This window comes from Ctenopharyngodon idella, chromosome 7, assembly GCF_019924925.1.
Source record: "Ctenopharyngodon idella isolate HZGC_01 chromosome 7, HZGC01, whole genome shotgun sequence".
Lineage (NCBI taxonomy): Eukaryota > Metazoa > Chordata > Actinopteri > Cypriniformes > Xenocyprididae > Ctenopharyngodon > Ctenopharyngodon idella.
The window spans coordinates 36,427,883-36,454,395 of NC_067226.1; the positions used below are offsets into that span (position 1 = coordinate 36,427,883).

Sequence of the window (26,513 nt, forward strand, 5' to 3'; positions counted from 1 at the left end):
GTGATGATCATTAGGGGCGCTCTCTCTTTCTCTCTCTCTCTCTCTCTCTCTCTCTCTCGCTCACACACACACACACACACACACACACACATCAATGGAGTTGACCGTACTCTACCGCGCACACACATCTACATTCTACCTCTAGCAGCAGCCACACGCGTTTGTGAGCTCCTACAGGCGCAGAAATGGCAACGGAAACTTTCGATAAGCAGAAGACTATCGATCTCCGACAGAAACATGTAGGGTAAGGAGACATTACTGCAGTTATTACGTGCAAACTAATATCAGAGTTATTATGACAACTGTTAGGCCTATGTGCCAATTTTTATGTTAAAATGTGTCAATGGGGGTAGACATTTTGAAATGCCTAAAAAGTACTTTAAAAAAGAAACATAATTAGCCTATAGACCCTAAAAGCAACATTAATATCAGAAGACATTTTAAATGAGTTTTAAGATATGCAGTGTATGGAAAGTAAGGAAACTTGGTTACATAATTGCATGTTTATGGCTGGATCAAGTCTATACTGGCACTTGTCATGATAAAAAGATCTGACAACAAGTGTTGTTTCATCAGAAATTTTTCACAGAATACATGTCTCAAGACAAAACATGCTCTAATAATTCAAATGCTTCATGTCTTAAATTCTTTAACACAATGGTTAATGCACCAGTCTTTTACTTCTGTCTTTTTAATTGTTTTTTTGTTTGTTTGTTTGTTTTTTTCTCGTTGCTTTTGCCCCCATATGTAGTCCATCCTGCAAAGTGTTCTTCAGTTATGACCCTATCAAGATTGTGCGTGCAAGGGGTCAGTACATGTACAACGAAAAAGATGAAAAATACCTGGACTGCATAAACAACGTAGCACATGGTATGTAATTTTAAAGGGAAATTGTGGCTGTAGTAAATTTGTATAGATGATTTGTGGAAAATATCCTCACATCAACATAAAACTGTAAACTAAATTAAAAGGGAAGTGTAAAGTGTAAGCATATTTTCTTAGCAATAGATGCTATTTACACTAAGTGAAAATAGCAATAGATTCTATTCACACCAGGTAAAAGTATCAGTTCTTTGCAATAAGAGTAAATAGTAATTAGATGCTATCTATACTTTATATTAGCAGATACTATTTACACCTTAGTATTTTATATAGTACATTAACAGGATGCAATAATATCATAGAGTGTAAATGACTATATTTATTAAATGGATGCTGCCTTATTGGGAGAATAAAAACCCTCCCTACACCTTCCCCTAAACCTAACCCTAACCAATAAGCACTTTTGATATTATTAAACACTCGTTCGCAGTTTATTTCCACTTTTAGAACATTATTTTCATTTTTATTGAAAATAAATGTGAGCTTGTCAAAAGGTGGATTTGAACCCGCGTTGATCGCGTTAGAAGTCTGGTTTGCAAACCTCACTCGCTACTGCTGCGCCAACAAGAGACCCTAGTTGCACTTAGTGCAAATAGAGACTGAAAATGGCGTCAGATCTACAAAAGACAAGTAGAATAGAAATGATGCACCGGGGATTGAACCAAACACTTGTGAACTGTACACCTGAAGCAAAGCAACCTTTAAAAATGTAAAATATTTAAAAGATCCCTACACAGTGCAGCTGGTCAAAATTCCTCAAAACCTAATTGCACCTAAAGGCAAATTCCTTAGATCTAATGTAAGATATTGACTGCCAGTTAACTAGGGGTGTGAAAAGTGCAGAGCAATTGAGGTTTGAATACAGTGTCAAAATTTTACATAAAATGTTTCAGTAGTCAGTATAAATGATAGTCAGTATGTCAGCGTGTACATGTAAGTGATATCAGTGTAAACAGCTCAACCAAACACAACCAAAGAAAGATCAAAGTCCAAAAAATCTGTTCTAGGGAAGGCGGATCAGAACGAGAACTCCTTGAGTGCGGCGGTGGTCTCCCGCAACCTCCATATCCCTCGAGAACTCCGGTAGCCTCATGACAGACAAACAAACGCCAACAAGCACCAAGTCTCCTCCCGCCATCAGTTCAAACGAGTCCCTTTTTGAAAGCGCGTTGATTTCGTGCAGGTGCAACACTAAGTCAGCCAATCACCCGCAGTCTGCCAGTCACCTGTAGCTCGGGTAGAAACACACAGTAACTCACTGAGACGTCACAATGTAGAAAAAATGTACACCAGTTTTGAGATATACTACCATCTCATTATATTGTGGATGATAGGCTATCTATTGATATCATAAACCCTTTGCATTTCATTTGTCATTATTTAAACACTAATTTTATATAGTTGAAATAGAACCAACACAAACTCGTATTACATAAGTAGTTATAGGAAAACATTAGCTGAAAAAAAAGGTCAGTTGCACTCTTACAGAATGTTGCACAAAGCGGGTTTCAGTTTCTACCCAGGTAATTTTGAATTTTTGAGCAGTTTGAGCAAACTGGTTTTTCTGGCTCAAGAAGATGGACTGGTTTTTAGTGTTGTTCGTCACCATGGTAACTTACGCTACACAGTTTACCTGCTCCTGAGCAGATTTTATTCTGCTTTTTTATTTTACTTTTCAGATTTTATTTATAAACCTGAACTAGACAAATCAGCCAAGAGCAAAGTGGCATATATCTGGTAAACATGGTAACTAAAGATAAAGCACTGCTGACAAACTCGGCCCACAGGAATGACATAATTATTATTCCTCCATTTAGAGAAGTATACCTCAAAAAGACAATTTTGCACATTCCATAACATTTTTGTTGGTAACACTTTATTTTACAGTGTCATTGTTACACGTTACATGTAGGTATTGTAGTAATAACTATAAATTATGCATTTATTACATGCAATTAACCTTAAACCAAACCCTCATCCAAACTTTATAAGTATGTAGTATGTAATATGTAGTTAATTATTATTACTCAGTACTTAAATGTATAATTACACTGTAACACAGACACCTTAAAATAAAGTGTAACCAAGTGCCCACTGGTAATCAACATTAGGCCACAGATGCTGATGATAGAACTTTATTTGCAATAGTGATTAAACTGATATTGACCGTGATGATCATTAGGGGCTCTCTCTCTCTCTCACACTCACACACACACACACACACACACACACACACACACACACACACACACACACACACACACACATCAATGGAGTTGACAGTACTCTACTTTATTTAAAACTTTATTTAATTCAGAATAAATCATCATGACCTGCTTTGTCATGTACTTTGTACTTGTAATGACTAAATTAAATTGTAAGTGAAATTGTGAGAAAGAGTGCAGTTTTGTTTCTGTTTTAGTACTAACTCGATTAATGTACCAATTTCCCAATATAATACTTGATTGTATCAAAATGAAGTACTCAAGTAACCTTGCAGTTATTTAACTGTCTGCTTTGCTGCTTTGATGATATGTGGAATAAAGATTTCCATGATGCATCAGTTCTGAATAAAGATAAATTAAAAGAAAAATGTTCATTTATCTTTATCATTTTCACTCTAATCAGCATGCATTTTCAGAGCCATTAAAATAAGCAGATGTTCTGATTCATAACTTAAAGGGTTAGTTCACCCCAAAAATGAAATTTCTGTCATTAATTACTCACCCTCATGTCGTTCCAAACTTGTAAGACCTTCATTCATCTTCGAAACTCAAATTAAGATATTTTTGATGAAATCCAAGAGGTTTCTGATCTCCCTGTACACAGCAATGTCACTCCAAATTTCAAGGCCCAGATAGAAAGACATCATTTAATTAAAATGGTTCATGTGACTAGAGTGATTCAGCCTTAATGTTATGAAATACTTTTTTTCCACATAGATTGACATACTGTCTCATAAACTTAACATGTTCAAGTTTATATAGTAACAAGTCCGCTTTGGGGTGCAAAGTGCAAAAATAATATATAAATAGTAAACTATAAGTATGATGTTAAGGTCACTTAAAGAGAACTTACAAGTATACTTGCAGTATAAAAGTACTAAACTTGTAGTTTACTGAGAGTATACATCAAATTGTACTTTCATGAACTAAATAATGTTTTAAGTATTTATATCAGTATACTTATAAGTAGTATAGTTGCAGAACAAACGAAAAACGTAGTTGTAAACTAGTTGTGTACTCAAAGTTTACTACTGTCACACTTAAAGTATACTTAAAAGTATACTTTTATACACTAAAAAGTGAGCCAATTTAGTCCCAAGTAGCACTAAAATAGTATACTTACTACATAAAGTATACTAAAAATATACTTGAACTTTACTTAAGTATACTTAATAAAATAAACTTGAAGTATGCTCATTTTTTGTAAGGGATCACTCATTTAAAAAAAAAATTTAAATGATCTGGTTTAATATAGTACTTCTGAGTTCATTGCCATGTTTACATAAATATATCTCCCTGAGTGCAATTATATGTGCTAATACATTCATCCCTAAAGTAATTATTCAACTGCTGTTTCTGTGTTTTTCTCCAGTGGGTCATTGCCACCCAGATGTGGTTGAAGCAGGAACAAAGCAAATGGAGCTTCTCAACACCAACTCTCGCTTCCTACATGACAATCTGGTCCTGTATGCTCAGCGTCTCCAAGCCACCCTTCCTGAAAAGCTCTCTGTGTGCTACTTTGTCAACTCAGGGTAGGTCTGTGAGCTCAGACAGTCTGTTCTCAGACAGTCTGAATAGACCATATACCATCTGTTTGCACCAGGGGAATGCAGTAATGAAGAAGTTACTGCATTTTTGTAAACAGAAGAGACATATATTTTGTGTACTGTTCTGTTCAGCGTATACTATACATGCACATGGAGTTTACTGTATGCTTCAAAACACTCCCAGTTTGAAACAGGTTTTACAGACATGTCTTTAATAATACCTATACATGCATTGAGATATTAGTACTAACCAGACTGTACAGACAGCTTTATGTTGGATGGCTAGGTAGCACTTTTCAGTGTTAAAAGCAGCAGCTTGATTATTAAGGTGACTCAAACCCGTGATCAACTTTTCCAATTTTACATATAGGTCCGAGGCAAATGATCTGGCCTTGAGGTTGGCCTGGCAGTACACCGGCCGCAAAGACATCATCACACTGGAGAAGTAAGTCAACAGCACACTTGCTGTGTCGTCTCCTCTTCCTTTGGACTGGGATCTAAACAGTAACCAAGTTCTTAGAAGCGTGAAGCTCATAGCTTAAATATTAACTTTATCTTAAGTCTTGTATCTGGACATACTGTGGAGAACATTCACATTGTTTTGCCTATGGATACACATAGTCAGCATCTGCCTTGGTATTCAAAACCAATGCTGTGCAAAAAAAAAGCATCGCCTCGTCTTTGGGTTTATTTGAATGAAGGCCATATCTGTTCAGAAATATAGCATGTGATTTATTGCTGCATTGTTTTGTTTCTGGGCCACTTTTCACTCACATAAGCAAAAAAATCATTAGAAGATAAGATAACTCAAGCCCTCTTAAACATGGTGAAACTTTGTTACATTGATTCTTGTGAGTTTTGCATTCAGTGTGTTTCTCCTGCAGTGCGTACCATGGTCATGTGTCATCGCTTATTGATATCAGTCCATATAAGTTTCATCAGATGGCTGGTGCAGAGGCGAGCCAACATGTGCACGTGGTGAGTGTTGCAACATGAGACGTTTGACATATTGGAATTGACATATGGTCACATGCACATAGTGCTCAGACACTATGCTTGAAGTCAAAACATTTCAGAGATGGCCAAACGAAAAATGTGTAGCCAAACTTCTAATGTCTCTTTGTATTTTTTGAATGCATTTTCATTATATATATATATATATATATATATATATATATATATATATCTGCCCAATGTACTTCAAACAAATGTGCCAATTGAATGCTATGAAAATGTACAGTGCTAAATTTATTAGACTACCTGTCATAATAAAGAGAGAACACAAATATTTTATGAATCTATCAAAACTTGTTTAAAACTAAAAATGTTATTGCCTATTACTAGGCAAATAACAAACTGAAACAATACAAATAGTCATTATTCACGCATAATATCCAAAAAAAACAACAACAACTTAATAACAGTCTGTTGTTATTGACTGTAATTGGGCATCTGAAAAAAAACTATAAAGTGCTTTACTTTTTTTACTTTCTTGTAAAACAGTAAAATCGAAAATTCATGGATAACAACAATTATATTGTAGCATTAGAAATACTGCTGTGACTAAAGAACACATACTGGTGGATTAACCATTAAAGAAACATGAAAAATGATTTTAGTAATCACCAATAGTTTAGGACAGCTGTGGCAGAAACCTTACATTGGGTGGCAGAGGTCTAATAAATTTGTTAAGCACTGTATATTGTGAATATAGTGTAAATCTCTACATTACAAATTAAGATTTGTTTAAACAACAGATATTTCAGCAAAATGAATATTTTTGTGCTGAATATTAATAGTCTCCCTCTCTACCGTGTTCTGTCTGCCTGACATGGGTGCGCGCAGGCGCTCATTAAGTAAAGTTTGAAGTTTAACGCAGACTGTCAGGAAGAACTTTTATGCAAAATGGAAATGCTCGCGTGAATTTGTAACATATACAGATAAGGATATAGCCTTAGAATGAACGTTTTGTGTGGAGGAAACACATGTATCTGTCAAAGCGCCTGACAGGGAAAGCCATTACGCTAATGCATTAGCTTGAAGCTTAAAGTAAAGAATTCTCATGTTTTGATCAGCTTTGATCTCGTACCTTTCCCGCAGCTGCTCAATCTGTTTCCTTCAATATTTTTAGATGCATTTTTGTCCATAGAAATGCGTTATTCAGTGTTGTAATTTGATGTGACTGTCAGATGTTTTCAGTGCATGGTGGGCAGACCCGAATAATCGACAATGAGAAACGTTGTCGATGATTTTCATTATCAATTTGAATTGATTTTATCGAATAGTTGTTGCAGCCCTAATATATATATATATATATATATATATATATATATATATATATATTTGAATATTATACAAACTGCTCATGTTTTTTGGGATCTAATAAACTAACGAATGCAATTCTTTAAAAAAAACATCTCGGGTTATGAATGTAACCTTAGTTCCCTGAGAAGGGGAAGGAGACACTGCATCCTAGGACGCTAATAGGAATGCCTCCGGTATGACCGGTGTCTGAAGCATGTTAAAACACGACAATAACACTGGCTGGCGACAGCCTACAATGTCACCACTGGTGCCCGTAAAAGGGTGCCTGTAGTACACATCATCCACGTCTGAAGGAGACTTGGGCAGGCATACCTGAAGCATGGCAATGAGATGCAGGGTTACATTTGTAATCCAAGATGTTCCCTTTAGAATGGGAACTTGCACTGTGTCCTAGGATGCTAATGGTGAACAAATGCCCACTCCACCTTGCTGAAGGAATAAATGCCGTATGACTGACGTAAGTCAATGACTCAACAGAGATAATCCGGAGTCACAGTTCCCCATCCTGAAAGCTGGCCGCACCAGCGGTCATCATGATTCTATTCTCTAGGGCCACACAGGCCCGGTTCTTGGCAGCTAGAGAAGGGTGGGCCGGCAGATATACTGGGTGGGCAATTTATTTTTATTTATTTATTTTTTTTTTTTTAATACACTAGATAGATAGATAGATAGATAGATAGATAGATAGACAGATAGGCCAATTCTTAATAATTATTTAAACTGAACACTTTTATAACATTGCTCTCCAAGATATGGGAGTTTTTATCTTATTTTCACTTTCAATAAAATGCTACTATTTTCACTTTTCCATTCACACAGAACATGATATAGGAGTTGTTATCTTATTTTCACTTTCAATAAAATGTTACTATTTTCACTTTTCCATTCACACAGAACACGTTTATCAATTCCATTGCGCAAATTTTCCATTGTTTTTCATTGTTTAAACATGCTCTAGACGGACTTTGACCTTTGCGCTCGCGTCTTGCATCTTGTGCATGACGCAGTGTTCTAAAAACGCGTTAAGTTAAAATAAGTTCAACTTTTAAAAAAGGCGTCTCTATGCCTGCATTTTAACTGCAAAAACGTGTTCTGTGTGACTAGTCGAAAGATAAACAATGAATTCTTACTTCAGTGTATTTAAGCAGACAGTTTGCCTCGTAGTTTAACAGCATTAACAGCAAGCAAAAGACAAGGCAAGGTTTCAAATGAACAATGCATATGCATTTTAAACACTTACATTATGTTCTTGCTCCGTCCATGCAATAAATGAATGTTCCTGAATTAATTTTAACTGGTCATGACCCTTTTAGTATGCGCCGGCGGCCAAATGACACTTTAAAATTAATCAGTGCTATAAATGTATATATTAATACAGTATTTACAAGTAATTTAGGCAACAACACCCCGTAATTCGCACTTTAGCACGCAAATTGTTCTGCCCCTTTTGGCTTGTGTCAGCCTCTGCTTTTCCGCCACACACTGAGGCGCGTGAGTGTATAACGCGTATACTTTCAGCTAAGAAAAGGAAAAATATTCTACTGCAATTTTCTTATTTTTTTATTGGTTGGGTATTCTACATCCCTTCGTCAAACTTCTCAACACACAGCCCACTTCAGTGTTTTTATTCAATGCACAAATCATAAAATAATAACGCTATCTGTAACTAAATTCTGATTGGGTGGGCAAGGCAGATGAGCCGGCCCCAGGGCCTAGAGCCCGCCCTGGGGCCACATATCAACAGGCAGCTTAGCTCAGGGCCTGGTATTCAAAGAACACCTTAAAGGGAATATGGCCAAGGATAAAAATATATCCTGCCTGTCACTACAGGGGACACACCCCTGATAAGTGGAGGTCTCACGAGAAGAGATCTAGCAACACTCAGAGGACCGGCGTGATATATAGGTCTTGAAGGCTGAAGACCTTCATTTGCCTCTATGAATATCTGACCACTGTCTCAACCGGTGTGCCGAAGTGCTCATAGGCCAAAACTGGCGCATTGAGGAGAAAGTTTCTCTCTTTCTCCCTGATGTCTGTCACGTTCACCCAGAGATGCTTCTCAGTAGAAACCATTGCTGCCATCGATTGGCTGATCATGGCCAATCAAAAAAAGCTTTCGCTGCCATAACTGCCTCCGACATGTCACAAACAAATGGCTCCTGACGACAAGAAAGAGGATGACGTGTACTACAGACGCCTTTTTATACTCTGGTCGCACCAGTAGTGACATCATAGGGTGTTACTGTCAGGTTTTGTCATGCCGGAGGCATTCCCCATTGGCTTCTTAGGACACAGTGTCTCGTTCCCATTCGAAAGGGAACCTTGTGTAGTTTGGCATAATTCTTTATAATTTTTTTCCTAGACAAATATTTTCTCTGTTTATTAATATGTGAAAAACTTTTGTCCACTAAATCAGATTAATGTGGTGTGACTAACAAGTCATGTGGGGCAAACTAAATGCAGAATAAAAACATAAAAGAACAGTGCTTAAATCTTCAATCATTATGATCACAACTTGTAATTAAAGCTTCAAGCAGTGATGAAAGGGCCCTCGCACCTGGGCTCACCGCCACCCGGTGGCTTTAGGAGAACAGTGAACAGTGGGCGACATGCATGTAAGCGAGTAAATACAGGAGAATTATGGCAAATTAATTTCCTGCTGCCAACAGGTGGTGCTTTAACTGTTACTGAATATTGCCAAGTAGATGTCTTCAGGCCAGGACTATTATCAAACATGTGAAGTTTGGAGCAGATTGGACATTGTATGCCTGACTTCCTGTTTCGTGGTGTTAATCGCATACATTAGCACTCAGCCAAGTGTTGCATGATTTAACATATTTCTAGTATGTTTTGTACTTCGTGGCATATTGAAATGTGTTTCAGGGAGCGAATTACAGTGTAAAGCATGCCATTTCCTTTTGCCAGCAGGTGGCACTATGACTATCTGAATATTGACATATAGGCATCTTTAGGCCAGGACTCTTATCACACATGTGAAGTTTGGGGCAGATCAGACACTGTATGCCTGAGTTACAACAGCTTCCTCCTTCATGGCAAAATATCAGATTTTGTCAGGCCGCCACGGACACGCCCTTCAATGAAAACTCAAGATCTTTGCAATTTAAAATCACTAAGGTATTAAGATTAGACTAACCATATATGATGTGGTTCTGGTTAAATCTCTATGAGGAGTTAATCACAGTGTAAAACATGTAATTTCCTGTTGCCCGCAGGTTGCGCTATAACTGTAACTGAATATTGTCATGTAGATGTCTTCAGGCCAGGACTCTAATAAAACATGTGAAGTTTGGGGCAGATCGTACATTGTATGCCGTAGTTAAAACAACTTCCTGTTTCATGGCGAAACATCGAACTTTGTCAGTCCGCCACCGGACACGCCCTCCAGCGAAAACTCTAGATCTTCGCAATATAACATTGCAAAGGCCTTTAGATTAGACTGACCGAATATGACATTGATCTGATTAAAGCTCTAGGAGGAGTTCGTTAAATACAACACCTGGAAATGGCAAAAAGTGCAAAAAATTTGCAGACAAAATCCAAAATATCTCACTTCCTGTTGGTTTTCAGAATTTTCACCCAAGGGGCGGGGTATTGGGCTGTTACATCTGTCTACTGAATTTCATACCTGTACGTGAAACGTAGCGCGAAGGGCGCTTAATTGAAATTTTGTAGGTGGCGCTATCGAGCCATTTTGGCACACCTAATTCTAAAACCCATATCAGACGTAAATTTTCACCACTTCTGACGCGTGTGCAAAGTTTCAATAGTTTTCGAGCATGTTTAGGCCCTCAAAAATATGATTCATTTCGGAGAAGAAGAATAATTGACTAAGCAATTACAATAGGGTCCTTACAATGAGCAATTACAATAGGGTCCTCATACTATTGGTGCTCGGGCCCTAATAACTGCTTTAATAAGACCATTGTTTCTGCCTAAATGAATACATGATGTTAGCTAACTGCATGATTTGTATTATCTTACAAGTATACATTTCAGGACATATAGACGCAGTTACCTCTGATAACAAATTACTCTAAATTGTAATGTTGATGTGTATTGTGAAAAGCGCTTTACAAATAAATGTGAATTGGATTGAATTGAATTTTGACCTTTTTATATGACTGCAAGGTTAGTTGAGGTTGTAAAATGTCATGACATTTGTTAAATAAATACCTTGAAAAATTTGAAAACTGGAATGCAGGGTAACCATAAGTTTGGAATCCATAAATTGACACCACTAAGGGCTGTGGCTGTGGCTGTGAATGATTGTGTAGTATGTCTGTGTGAACTAGCCTCTCAGTCATCACTTTATTGTAAGGAACTCTGACCGTGGTGATCAGTCAGTATCGTGTTACGGGTTAGTGAGCCACATCAGCATACGTAACCACTTAGCATGTATTTTTTATGGAATGTCTCTTTAAAGACGCCTGGTCTTTCTTTTCAGCCCTCTAATGTCTTTTCAGGCCTCTGTATGCTTAAAGTGGAGTACAGTAAATCCAGGGGGCTTGTGACTTGAATGTAATCCTTGCTATGGCATTGAAATACCTTTCCACAAATAGTGATAAGACCCTTAACATTATTTTGTTTACAGCCAGCATGTTGTAGAAAGGGATAAGCTCAGGTTCATCTTACTGCCCTGTCCTTATACTCTCTTAATTGTGAATTGGATCCAGAGTACCAACGCTGTTGTTCTTTTTATCTAAATATTGATATTACTAAATGTAGTGGCACCTAGTTGCCTTTAATTCTTCTGTACCACTTTTTGAAGTAAGTCTACAACCAGTATTTGGAAACACGAGCAAACCAACAGTCTTCTTTTTTGATGTTTACTTCCAAAACAATAACTTACATAGACATGGTATGCACGGTCAAAAAACTGTGTTGCTTCCAACGTCTCTTACTTCAAAACTAAAACTAACTACATCCAATCGTTTACGCTATGACGTAGTGCTATCTGATTGGAAGCACAAAATACAGAAATGTTATCAGATCTAAACATTACTAAATTATGCATTTTAAACCAATAAATTACTTATGAATTTTCATGAAATAGTTTTTTTATATATGAACTATAGTCCTTATGTGGCTCTTACATTACCCGGCCCCTAATTGGTTAAGCAGGAGGATTAAGCAATTATAAACTTAAACATTAAGAGTCAACTATTTTTAAATGTCCATAAACTATCAACTTATTTCTTCTTTCTTCACTCTTCTGACATCGCCTCTTCCAACAAGCACAGTTTGTTTACAGGCCTTTCCAGAGTGTTGGTCTTGGTCTTTATCTTCACTCTTCGTACCATTCCATTGGAATCTGGCAACGTTTCAACTACTCTTCCCATGAGCCAGGAGTTTCGTGGAGAAGAACTATCCACTATTAACACAATATCTCCCGTCATGAAGTTTCTTCTCGGCTTTAGCCATTTCTGGCGCTGCTGAAGAAGTGGAAGGTATTCACGTGTCCATCTAGTCCAAAATAAATCCATAAGATACTGGACTTGCTTCCATCTTTTTCTTGTGTACATGTCATCTTTGCTGAAAATCCCTGGAGGCATGTTGGGTTGAGATTTCAACAGCAATAAATGATTGGGTGTTAGAGGTTCTACGTCATTCACATCATCTGAAACAGTTGTAAGAGGCCTGCCATTGATGATGCTTTCGACCTCACACATTATTGTCTGAAGACAATCATCATTTACCGCTTGTTCTTTCAAAAGGGAGTTAAGGATTCTTCGCACAGTGCGAATTTGTCTTTCCCAAACCCCGCCTTGGTGCGAAGCGGCTGGGCTATTGAATATCCACTTTATTCCATTTGGTTGCAAGGCCTTTTCAATCTTGTAGTTATCAAGTTGTTGAATGGCTTCTCTCAACTCTCTTTCAGCGGCCACAAAATTTGTGCCGTTGTCAGAACGCATGATGGTAACTTGACCTCTCCTGCACATAAAGCGACGAATTGCATTAATGCAGGAGTCTGTGTCGAGGCTATCTGCAACTTCGATGTGCACCGCTCTGAGAGTAAGGCAAGTGAACATTACACCATACCTTTTGACTGTACCCCGACCGCGCTTAACATCAAACGGCCCAAAGAAATCAACGCCGGTATTTGTGAAAGGAGGCTTGTCTGGCAAGAGCCTATCTTCAGGCAGGTTTGCCATCTTTTGCTCACCAATCTTTCCATTAAACCTGCGGCACACTGTACATTTGTTGATTATCTTTCGAATTGCAGAATTGGCTTGTGGGATCCAATACATGCATCTCAGTTGTGCCAAGACATAACTGCGTCCACAGTGTCCTGTTCTTTGGTGGATGTCTCTCAAAATCAGTGTAGCAACTTTGCTGTGCTTTGAAAGAATTGTTGGATGTTTAGCATTTTCTGGCATGGCAGACTTGTTGAGTCTTCCACCAACCCTTAACGTGCCATCTTGAAGAATCAGATCCAATTTAAACAGCTGACTGCTGCGACTGAGCTGTTTACCTTGCTTCAGTACTTTGATTTCTTCTCCAAACTGTTGTCTTTGACTGAACTGGATTATTTCAGATTCTGCAGCAACCAGATCATCCAAGGTTAGTGATTTCTTTTCTGTTGCTTTGAATTTTTTCATTTGTTGTTCTAACCTTGATCTTTCCTTTTCAGGGTTCTTTTCAGCTTGCCTGATCGCTTTTGATACTTCCTTTCTTTCCTCTTTCAGTTTCCACAGATGTTTTTTTACCTTTAAAATCCAGGCCACTGATCTTTTTAATTTATGCATAAGGGCCTCCATCCTTAGAATTAATAACGTGCCATGGCTCCATTGCTCTGGAACAGTTAGCTCCAATAAGCAGGCCTACATCTGCTTCTATCTTTGGCAAGCGTACTTCATTGAGATAAGGCCACTTCTGGATATCTGACTGTTTAAGTATGTTCTCTGTGTGAACAGGTATGTTGCTATGAGTGAACACCTTTGGTAGCTCAATGAACTTGGTGTTTTCCAGCCCACACTTCCAGGTCTGATATAACGAAACTGTTCATGAGTTTCTGTTCTCCAGGTTTGTCTTGACCCATGGTGTTAAGAAGTATTCGTGTCGGTTTACCTTTAATGTTTAGTTTCTTTTGTAAGTCTTCTGTGCAGAACGTTGCTGTGCTTCCCGGGTCCAGAAAGGCGTATGTTTCAACACACTTGTCACTCCTTTTCGACTTGATCTTCACTGGTACAATTGACAGCACACATTCCGCTTCTCCGGCCCCCGTGAGGCTACAGGACTCTCGCAGAATAGAAACTTGAGCACACGATACTTCACTCTCATGATGATCATCTTTCTTTTCAGGTGTTTCAGGTGAGACAGAACCTTCTTCTTTTATTATGTGCAAAATGTCTGGATGCTTTAAAGCACACTCTTTACACTCAATTCTTCTTTTGCAGAATTTGCTAAGATGTCCCGGAACTAGACATCCAAAACACAAGCCCTTCTGTTTTAAGAAATCCACACGCTCTTTATGTGGTTGGCATTTGATTTTGCTGCATGAGGCAAGGGTGTGAGATTGCTGGCAGTACAAACACGGCTTCTCAAAGGCACTCAGAGTTTTACTTGCGTTTGCTGGCTTAACATGCGTTTTTTGAGGCTCTTTGCTTTCAGTGGAAACATTGGTTGCGAAACTACTTCCACGGACCTCTTTTCTTCCATAATGCTTTTCCTTTTGGTCCGTGTTTCCACTTGGGATTGGGCAACTGTCTGAAATATTACCAAAGAGGGGATCCATGGCTATTCTAGCTTGGCGGTCAATGTAACTCACCAAATCAGCAAACTTTGCTCTCCTGCCTCTTTGCTCTTTCATGTCATAAGCTTCAGCATGCCAACGTTCCTTCAGTTTGTATGGTAGCTTAGACACCACTGTCCGTAAGTTGGTTGGGTTGTCCATCTCCTCTAAAAATTCGATGTCTTCCATAGTGTTGCGACATCCAATCAAAAACATAGCATAGGCGCTCAATGCTTTCCCATCATCCGACTTCACTTGAGGCCATTTGAGTGCTTTGTCAATGTATGCGCTGGCAATACGTAATTCATCCCCATAGTGCTTATGAAGTAGTCGCTTTGCCTCGCAGTAGCCTTTGTTAGGTGTCATATGAGCACAGCTGCGAACAAGCTCCTGAGGTTCCCCGGCCGTAAACTGTTCCAAGAAGTACAATTTGTCTTGATCATTGCTGGTTTTCTGCTCTATTGCGTGCTCAAACGCCCTCATGAAAGACTTGTACTGTAGCGCATCACCCTTGAACACAGGAATGTCTTTTGTTGGTAGATGAGATAGCTGCTGTTGTTTTACAAGTAGCTCGGTGATTACATTCTGTTTTTGCATAACTGCTAGTATGTCATCACCTCCGTTAGGTTGAGCATTTGGCACATAATTGGAGACCAATTGAGATTGTTGCTGTGTTCGGGAGTGCCGTGTTTGTGGTTGAACATGAGTGTTCGTATTAGCTTGCTGTGGAAGCATAATGCTGGTTCTTTCCTTCACATGCTCACCTCGTGGCTTTTGCGCTGCCGCATAGCTACTAAACCCATCTTCAGATCTTTCATATTCTTTAAGCACCCTTATTTTTGCTTTACTCTCAGCTAATGCAGTTTCCAGCTTCAACTCTTCTTTTTCAGCTTTGATTCTAGCTGCTTCAAACTCAAGCTGTTGCATTTTCTTTAGCGCTGCAGCACGTTCGAGCAGGGCTGCATGTTCCGCTTCCTGTTTAGCTCTTGTTGACGATACTCGTGATACAGCTGAGGTGCGACTCACTTGTGATCCACGTGGGCTGGCCTTTGTAACATTGCTGACCCCCACCTGTGAAACGCTGTCACTTGCTTTAACAGTTTCTTGCAGATAAGCATCCACATTATTTTCTTCTTGCAGTACTCTTTCCACTGGCAGTATGGGTTTTTGCTCAGCTGCAATCCAGTTTTTAGTCATTTTCATAAATCCTCTAATCGCTGCCATTTTAGGTTCAAACCAGTTCTCTTGATCATAGCTTTTTTCATCTTCATTCAAAAGATTTGCAACTTCGTTGTTGAGACGGTTAAACTCCTTTAGTGATGCTGAAAAATCACTTTCCATCATATTTTTCACCTTTTGTAAATTCTGAGCATCACCCATCATTGTCTCCAACTCGTTTCTTTTGCTTGTCAGAGTTCCTAATGTTCTTCTTCTCTGTGCAATGCACCTCTGCAATCTCTCCTCTAACGCCTTCTCTGTCATCTTATGTGACCTTCTCTGTTCCATTGTATCCTCGATACATCTATGTTCATCTTCCTCAGCCATCTTACAAATTGCAGAGTAAATGCTCTAATTGTATGCAAACGTTTCAAGCACTGTCTTCAAATGTACTTTTCTTAATAAAACGAGTGCAATACAACTTCTTAAAGATGGCCATAACTCCACATTGACTGAATCAGAGTTTTAATATCAGCATACGTTATGCAGAGAAAAAGTTCACAAATTTTCGTTCTCTTTGGCTCACTTATCTCGTGCGTCCTTATCACGCCTTTCTTTGACAATTCACACAGACAAAGTCCACTCTGTCTCCGTCTTTTGAAGAAAAAAGTCCTCACTCAGCCGCAGCGCGCAGCGTCACTTCTCTCTTAACAGACAGACTACTTAGCCGCTAGCTAGCGGTGCGTATGGAAGCCCGACAAACAGCGGAGAAACTGCGTCCTTGACGACGGTCCTTCGCGGGTCGCTGTGGCAGACAGGCCCGTTCCCGTGTCTCGTTTTCGGCGCTAAAGTTCGATCCGCTGCTTTCTCCCGCAGCAACAAGCTAGCCACGTCTTCTTCGTTATCCAGAGTAGCTTCGTATTAGCAAGTTTTTTGACTAATGTAGTGGCACCTAGTTGCCTTTAATTCTTCTGTACCACTTTTTGAAGTAAGTCTACAACCAGTATTTGGAAACACGAGCAAACCAACAGTCTTCTTTTTTGATGTTTACTTCCAAAACAATAACTTACATAGACATGGTATGCACGGTCAAAAAACTGTGTTGCTTCCAACGTCTCTTACTTCAAAACTAAAACTAACTACATCCAATCGTTTACGCTATGACGTAGTGCTATCTGATTGGAAGCACAAAATACAGAAATGTTATCAGATCTAAACATTACTAAATTATGCATTTTAAACCAATAAATTACTTATGAATTTTCAAGAAATAGTTTTTTTATATATGAACTATAGTCCTTATGTGGCACTTACACTAAATATTGGTCAAATATTGATATTACGTTTATAGTTGATATCCTGAAAAAAAAAAAAAAAAAAAAAAAAACATAATGAAGTTGATGCGTCATATTTTCAGTGTGAAATACTTTATCCTATCCTAACTTAACATGCAGAGAATAGTAATCTTTTCATAGGCTGAAGTGTAAACACTGTGGTGCTATGCATTGCTCTGTGTTAGAGCATCTAGTCTGAGTAACATTGGCTCAACCAATGGTATGAGTTTGAGGTGGGACTGTCTGATTGACACTTGATATTCAACAATGTTTTTGATCTGCCTGCATTGACACCATTGTTTGCAAACTGAACTGAGCTGGACGATGACATCACTGTTTTCTCTAGAGCTGTTAACTAAACTAAACTAAGTTAACTAAATTAATAACTAATGATTTTTACAGCAGAATGAATCAATACTGAACTTACTTCAGCTGGACAATGACACCATTTTCTTCTAGAGCTGCTGTACAGCCAAAATTATTTTCCTGTTAACACTGTAAAGCTGCTTTGACAATTTGCATTGTAAAAAGTGCTATATAAATAAAGGTGACTTGACTGGACTAGACAAATGGTAAATGGGGCAGTGTTTGGGGGAAAAACATTATGTTTGCAATTCAATTTAAAAAGAAAGGAATCTGCATACCAAACAAATTCAAAGTCCAAGATCCATTGAGAAAAGTATTTTACAGAAGATTCTCATTTAAATGACAACAAAATACAAAAGTGCACTAACAAAACAGTGACTGTGCACCAAAAGAAAAAAACAAACCTATCAGACCATCTTGGTCTATATTCAGTGCTTAAATCTTTACAACATAAATGAACTGCATTTATGCATTGTTCAAGGCACTAATTGAAGACACCAAATAATTAACACAATTGGTAAAATGCTGGTTAAATGATTATGCAATGAATGGGTAATAGATGTGAATCCCACCCACATGGCTGAAGTAATTCTTGGCACATGCTCCAGCAACAAACATCAAAAGTTGCTGAGTGAACAAAAAGAGTCAAATCAGTAAATAAATTCTTACCAACACTATCAACTGATAGCATATACCTTTATTATTATTATTATTATTATTATGTTCTTTATTTCAGCACAAATGGGGATGTAGTAGAACATGTGATTACTTTAAGAATGACTAGTCCTTGAAACTCTCTTCACTGAAGGGTCAAAAGGGAGTTTCAATGAGTAGTCATTCAACGCTGATAAGAATTTATTTACTGATTTACATCTTTTTGTTCATTCTAGAGGACTAACCATTAACGACCATTTGGTCCATACCGACTGTGGTGCAACTACGCTACAGGACGGGTTTAGACTCTTGAAGGTCCTAATGTTTGTTTGTTTTTTTCCTTGTAGACTTGTCATCATTATTCTTGTCATAATTCTACTTTAATACCTTTGTCAGTTTTACTTAAAAAACAAACAAACAAAAAAAAACAGAATAACTTTCTTCATAACCTGTAGCTCCACTAATGTTTATATTCTGACTTGTCCATATGGTTTACAGTACATTGGCAAAATTTATAGACAACTTAATACTTGTATTAATAAACATTGTAGTTCTATGCATAGGGGTGATTTTAAATCTCAAGTTGCTAGACATTTTAAGGAAGCAAATCACTCCGTCCATGTTCTATCTTTTTATGGCATTTTTAATGTATCCCATAGATGTTCTAACACTGAACAAAGATTACTACAGCATGAAAGTCATTGGATTTTTCAGGTTAAAACTGAACAACCTTTTGGACTTAATGAGACTCTAAATTTTTCTTGCTTGATGCCTTTTACATCCCCTCTGTTGCTGTTTGATGCTGGAACATGTGTGAAGGATTACTCCAGCCATGTGGGTGTGATTTAAATGTATTATCCATTTAATGTACAATCAATTAACCGGCATTCTATCAATTATGTTAAAGGGGTCATGAACTGCGTTGGTTTATTGTTTTATAATGTTTCCTGGGGTGCACTTATAATGTTAGCATGCTTTTTACATCCACAATTGCCATAATTCATGAATAAAAGGCATTTTTCCTACCCTGATTTTAGCCCCTGGTTTGAACGTTTTAAGGGGCGTGTCTGCTGTGAGACTTCAATGTAAACGCCCACTGCTGTGATTGGCTAACATCTTTGCATATCTAAATATCCAAGTATTACTCTCTCTTTTAGCGCGTTTTTACTATTACAGCTCTAAGGTTAACTAATCGTGAAAAGTGTTGCATTATATTTAGATCGTGGCATGAAAGGTTGCAGAGATGAACACTGTAGCCGATCACAGACAATGTTGAGCGCATGAAAGCAGTGATCTCGTCATTGCAACTCAATTTCTGTACACTAACAAATGCTTTCATCTTCACTAACAGTGCAAACGCGATATAACTAAAAGATTCGTTGAATAAAACGGGAGTTTTGCGCGTCAGTCACTGATAAACTTGCTGTTTTATTGACAGCTTCAGCACGCGCTGCTCCAACGATTACAAAGGGGGCTTTCTTTGAGCTTTCTTTATATATTTTGATCACCGTTAAATAACAGATTATTTTCATCCTACTAAGAGAAACAACGCAACAGATTATTTTCATCCTACTAAGAGAAACAACGCAAGTTGACGTTTAGTCATTGGTTTGATTTACTGACACACAGACAAAGAACATCTGACTGTACATGAATCATTACATATCAGATCAGGCATTAGAATTAACACAGTTACTTACATGTTGTTGTGTTACTGTCAAGTCCAGGCACTGCACAATATTTTGTAATCCTCAACGGCATGTTTATTGCTTGGTAGCTCGATCTGGTTTAGCACCACATATTTACTTTAGTAAAATATTTTTCTCAATAAATCTTGGAATTTGAATTGAACTGGTGTCGGGATTCCTTCTTTTGTTTTTTCATGTTATGTAAACTGAATCTACGTACCCAGAAAATATATTTAATATACAAATTGGCGCAGGACTTTTTCATATTTTTTGCAATTCAATTTATAAATTACACCAAAATAAAATAATTTTTAAATGATACCGATGCATAAATTACACACTGCAGAACAAAAGTATAAATGCAGAATTAAAGTATAAGTACAAATTTGCCAACCCAGTGAAGAGATTTATTTCTGCACTGTAAACTGACTAACTATTCATAAATGTTATAATTCCTTAGGCTCTCAGTCCAGACATTTATAGAGGCAAATATCGTGAGGACCACCCAGACCCTGCTACTGCCTATGCTGAAAATGTCAAAGATGTAATCGAACAGGCCCATGAAAAGGGACGTAAGGTGAGTGAATGTCCATCAAAGTTATTTAACATACACAGAAATCAACGTTCTTTACTGACTGTACCTTTAAATTTTGGTCCATTACTGAATACCTTTCTTTCTCTAATAACTTTTTTTTTTTTTTTTTTTCATTTTTTAAACTTTTTGTGTTTTTACTTTAACAATAATCTTCCAAGGGTCTTCTTTAAAATGAGACCAAACTTAATCTGTGCTCCCAAGCTTCACATTTTTATGACAATTTTTTGACATGGATATTGTTGTCCTCTAAGGACCTCAGAGTAACTTTTTTTTTAATTGATGCACAAGGGTTAAGTATTGCAAACATTTTTTTTTTTTGTATTTGTCTCCCAAAATGTTATGTTTAAATGTGCAAACTAGGCTTTATTTAATTAAATGCACTAATTTGCGCACATTTCCAGAACAGAAATCTGAACATTGGATAAAGCCTGGCTCAAAATTGTTTCATTTGGTTGACATATTAGTCAATGGTTTTTATAGAGGGGATTTTGGATGTTTTTTTATCACTCCATAAATCAGAAAATACTATTAATGGCCAGAAAAAAAAAAAAAAAAAAAAAAAAAAAAAGTGTTTTGGAAGTAAAATGCTCTATAAAACCAGACAAATAATATATGAACAAACCCCTCTGTAAAAACTTTCAGAATATAGATAGGAATAAAACTATAAAGTTTGGTAAATTATTACTTCTGAAGTAGAGATTTCTTGCTCAGTGCACGAGAAACAAATCGTTTTGAAAAACAGCCTTTAAGATATGTACTGTAATTGAAATCTAAAGAAGCAAATAGATAAAGTGCATTAAATTAAATGTTTAAAAGTGTATTTTAGATGTTTTCTTTCCACTAGTCTGAAACAACACATGAAAAGCCAAATAGTCCAAAATCTCAAAATTGACCAGTGCATGAAAAAATGATTTTGCCTGCAGTGTTTTGCCTTAAATTCATTGACATGATCTTTCCAGTCAGTGATTTCCTGTGTGATCTCCATTATTGACTGATGTCCTCTGTATCTTTTCCTTTTCCCTCCCCACATTCCCTCTGCTCTCCACCTGTTGCTGTTTTCCTTCTCTCCAGGTTGAGCAAAGACGGGAATTATTCCTGCCTCCTCGATGCCAAAAGGCTCAATGATTTGCAGAAATGCATGTGCGTCTTCAAAAAGCCCCTTAACCTTCTGTTGCAGGAAAATAAGGGGTCATTACACAGTCCCATTTCAGAAGTGAGAACTGACATGAATCTGTGAGGATCAGTGAATGAATTGTCCAAACATCATGGCAACTGTGACAAAATGGCATGATGTCCTCGTATGTGCCTGTTTTCCTCCTGAGTTTCTTTGTGAATGTTCTGTGCTTTCTTCAACTGTGATCATGGCAGTGGCTGTTATAGTCATCTTAAGCAGCTTTTAAAAAGGACGCTTCCATTAGTAGGACCTTGCATGTATTGCCACTAGGGTACAAGGGACTCATGTGATCTTTTCCTGTGTAGATTGCCGCTTTTATCGCTGAGTCACTGCAGAGTTGCGGAGGGCAGGTCATTCCTCCAGTGGGCTACTTCCAGAAAGTGGCACAGTATGTACTACTAAGTGCTTAACTGGCTCTGATTGAAGCATTTTAGTTACAAGATTGCAGCTCTTCTGCTTCACTCAATCAGTGACATAGTTAATCTATAGGCTAATATACTATTTGCATTTGTTTTCCTCTTTTCTAAGCTTAAATTATGTATGTAAATTCAGCACAATTTAAATTTGCTTGTTTATTGATTTTGTTTGTTTTATTAACTACATTTATAAAGTTAATTTTAATTTGACTGGTGCAGGGTTTTATTTTAGTTTTTTTAATTGGACCAAACAGTATTACAATTTTTGGCTAATAAAATTATACCGTTTTATTCTGTGCCCATTAATGAATCACTTTGTATCCAAGTGTGCATTTGTCAAACTAGGGATATGTCTTATAATGGATGTATCATATGAAATATGTGTGTTTCTGAATATAAATATGCATACATTCCAATTTGTATGTACCACAACTCTTGCTTTACCACAGGCATGTGAGAAATGCAGGAGGCATTTTCATTGCTGATGAGGTCCAGGTGGGTTTTGGCAGGGTGGGCACCCACTTTTGGGGCTTCCAGCTACAGGGAGAAGATTTTGTACCAGATATTGTTACAATGGGCAAACCTATTGGAAATGGTCATCCAATGTCATGTGTGATCACCACTAGAGAGGTCGCCGAAAGCTTCATGTCATCGGGAATGGAGTACTTCAACACAGTGAGGACAAAAAGAAACCATATTTTGACAATGGCAGGCACAAAATAATACAGTTTAAGACTGAAACAACATATTTAAAAATAAAACTATTTGCATTGTTAACAGGGGCCTCGTTTATAACTTGTGAGTATGCACAGATTTGAACTTAGAGTGTGTGTATGCTAAAATCCACGCCAACGTTCACATTTATTAAAACGGTCTTTGACGTGGAGCCCACGTATGCACTTTTCCTTATGGCAGAGAGTCGGAGTACTTCAAGTATTTGGAAATCTAAGCAGTTCTTGCTGTTCGCCATTCTCAAGTAAAGGATTTGGACATGGACTGATGCTCATTTATATGTTAATGATATTGATTAGGCAGCATTTACAAGGCGGAGATCTGAAACCATTTAGCTGTGAACAATTTCAAGATCAATTGCAAATTTTACATCTGGAAGAGAAGCGTACGCACTTTTTTTTTTTTTGCGTACATTTTTTTTTTTCGTTTTCACATTTTTTTCGTGTTTTTTGTGTTCCACATTTGAGAAATGATCGTAACAACAAATGTAGGTCAGTTTCTATGCAACATTTTATAAATGAGGCCCCAGATGTTTAAGCAACATATATAGGGCCTAGAGCAGAAATTCTTGTTAACACGAAAAGCAAAAGGCTGAAGAATATCCATCCTTGGTGTCCTCTAGTTTGGAGGTAACCCAGTATCATGTGCTATTGGATTGGCGGTGCTAGATGTAATTGAGAAGGAAGATCTCCAAGGCAATGCCCTGCATGTCGGAGGTTACCTGACTCAGCTTTTGGATGATCTGAAGAAAAGACACCCCTTAGTGGGTGACGTGAGGTTGGTTAACTCCCTCCTAACTTCTAAAAATCATAAAATCAGTAATTGATGGACATGATCAGATCCATAATGCCATCATTTCTTTATTCATATACCAACAAATTCTGCAGTAAAGACAGTGTTAGTAATACTGTGCCATGGTGTAACCATGACTATGTTTGCATAAGATTATTGAAGTTACATGGCCTCTTTATGTTGCAAGTCTTGTGTAAATCATTTCCCTGGGGTTGTTTGTGATGTTGGTACACTTGTAATAGTGCTGATGAAAGTATGTCTGGAACACACATTACCAGGAGGTTTAAAGTTCAAACATTTGGTTTTCTAGGGGCCGTGGTCTGTTTATTGGGTTGGAGCTGGTAAGAAACCGTGATAAGAGGACACCTGCCACAGCTGAAGCTCAGGATGTTATTTACAGGTGAGAACGGGTCATTCATTAAAAAAAGAGGATTTTTTTGAAAGTTTAACAGGTTTGTTTGCATACCATGCATAAGATTATTGAAGATATGCAAGTTACAAAATTACATATTTTGTCACTTTTTTCTTTGCTAACTATTTGTTATTCGTGTATGTTTCTCATACAATTTAGTAATAAACGTCCCATCTCTTAATTATGGTTACGACATGGCGTGAACTCAGCATAAGTTCATTGTTTTGATTCAGTAGAAATGGTAAAAGGAGGCTGCTGTTTGGACAATTTTTTTGGTCCTGAGACTTCCACAGAAGATATATGCACTTTTTTTTATTTTTTATTTAGACCACTTCTATTATTGCTTGCTATGAGGATGTGAAGAGAATTTCAAACACTATAACAAAAATTATGAAAAAAACATTGCCTACCCTAACTTTAAAATATAGAACTGCACAGATAGGGTTGAATTAGAATGGACCTTATATATTTTTTTTTATTTATTTATTTTTTTAAGACTAAAAGAGCAGCGGATTCTGCTCAGTGCTGATGGCCCACACCGCAACGTTCTGAAATTCAAGCCTCCCATGTGCTTCACGAGAGAGGATGCGGAACTTGTCGTGGAGACGATTGACCGAATTCTGACAGGTACTTCTAGTAACTCAAAACCTGGTTTAATGAATTTTGGTTCACACTTCTCATGGTAATTTGTGCTTTATTCTTTTGTTCTAGACTTAGAAAAGGCTTTGGGCCTTCACATGCATGAAGCAGTAATATCAGAGAATGGACATAGTAAGAGAAAGGTAAACTTGCAGGTTATATAATAAACTACTTAACACAGAATCAAAAGGGACTCAAACAGCTAAGATCTTTTGTTCTTTACCTTTTGGTCCCAAGGAACACAGTGAGGAAAATGGCCTTGCCCTCGATCATGCTTCAAATGACAGCAGCCACAAGCACACCGGCACAATACCTCACAGCAAAAAAACCAACAAGAGACCAAGAACCTAATGAAACAGTGGGGGACACAACTGCTTTAAATTACTATTTAATTATGTCTGTAACATTTTCCATGTTATAATGGATCTACAATTACACTGTATGAAGATTACATTGCCATATATTTTAGTAGTGCCAGTCAGAACTGTATCAGTGTTTCTAATAATGAGTTTTGAAATATTACCTCTGGGTTAAAAAAAAAAAAAGAACAAAGGAGCAATAAGAAGCTAATAAATCATTGTATTTATGGCATTATCGTTATCTGTGTTGTGACAAGTAAACTGAGGGACACCTGCTGGAGCTGGTTAGTTTTGTGGGAGAGACTATAGATACGTTTAAATGCATCTATACCAAATTACATACAACAAGTACACCTTCAACATTGCTTGTTTTGCAACAGCCTGTTCAACTGTATGCATACCTGAGCAAATGCACACTCAGCAGGTTCTGCTGATGTCTGCCACAGTAAAACAGCTGGAGAATCACTCGTGTCTGATAGTAATGGAGTGGAAAACGCCCTCTAGATAAAGGCAGCATGGAAAAAAAAACTAATGTAGAATGAAAGATTTAGAAAAATTAGTTGAAAGAGGGATGCTGCTTGGGTATATCAAAAGATTAAATTAAAAAAAAAAAAAAAATAGAGAGAGAGAGAGAGAGAGAGAGAGAGAGAGAGAGAGAGAGAGACTCATAACATTGTTTCAAAGTACAATTCTGTCTTCATTTAGGATTTTTGCACTAAGTGCCGCAGTGGTGACATTTTTGTATACTAACCCAGAAGTTAGCATCACCTTGTTCCCTAGCATCACCCAATAGGATTATTCCATTGGTATTGAATTATTGAAAAATAAATAAATAAATAAATAAAGCTCTGTGACCAACAAAATTCTCATGATTCTTACACGTTTTGTTCATCATGATAATCTTCACAAATAAACAACCCTGTATGACTTTGTGACTAAACATAATTGCCATAAGTAAAAAGCTAAATGTAGGCCATAAATGAACTACACTGTGGTTGCATGACTATTAGGCTTCCGACAACACTTTCTTTATTCATTTCTTTAACATTTTCCTTTAAATGTTCCCTTAAAATTAGAATAGTTTACCTGTTTGGCATGAAAACATTTAAGGGCCATGACAACCTCTGTAGTCCCCTTTTTGGCACTTAAGTAAAAAGCTCTTTTAAAAAAAATTTTTAGGGGGTATTAATGATGTACTTCACGTTGTAGAACAAAATGTGAAAATCTCCTGAGCTTGTGTTAGTGAGCTTGTTGACCTTTTTTCAAGCATTTAACCAAAAACCCTTTTCAAAAAACCCATTGACTTCAGGATGATTGAACCGGAAGTGATAAAATGCTAACTCATTTCTGGGTTTTGTCATCCCTGCAGCACTGTTTATTTCAGGTCAGTCTTTTCAAGTGCTGCTCTCTAGTGTTTGAAAGTTATCAAAACATCTACAAGTCTTATTACATTTTAAATCTA

The 26,513-nt window shown here is 37.4% G+C and overlaps 1 protein-coding gene across 1 annotated transcript; it reads left to right on the top strand.

Moving 5' to 3' along the window:
• Positions 1-75: 75 nt before the first annotated feature.
• On the top strand, positions 76-25,914 carry etnppl (ethanolamine-phosphate phospho-lyase). The gene is made up of 13 exons (XM_051901243.1): positions 76-244; positions 752-870; positions 4,480-4,639; positions 5,025-5,099; positions 5,539-5,632; positions 20,393-20,509; positions 22,007-22,089; positions 22,567-22,792; positions 23,472-23,626; positions 23,952-24,041; positions 24,550-24,680; positions 24,765-24,835; positions 24,930-25,914. The coding sequence occupies exons 1-13, from the start codon at positions 186-188 to the stop codon at positions 25,041-25,043; spliced, it is 1,494 nt and encodes a 497-aa protein (XP_051757203.1). The 5' UTR covers positions 76-185; the 3' UTR covers positions 25,044-25,914.
• The last annotated feature ends 599 nt before the right edge of the window (positions 25,915-26,513 follow it).

Coding starts and splice junctions, on each gene's coding strand:
- etnppl (XM_051901243.1), top strand. CDS start 186: ATGGCAACGGAAACTTTCGATAAGCAGAAGACTATCGATCTCCGACAG. Junction 245..751: donor CTCCGACAGAAACATGTAGG/GTAAGGAGACAT, acceptor CCCCATATGTAG/TCCATCCTGCAAAGTGTTCT. Junction 22,793..23,471: donor GAATGGAGTACTTCAACACA/GTGAGGACAAAA, acceptor GGTGTCCTCTAG/TTTGGAGGTAACCCAGTATC.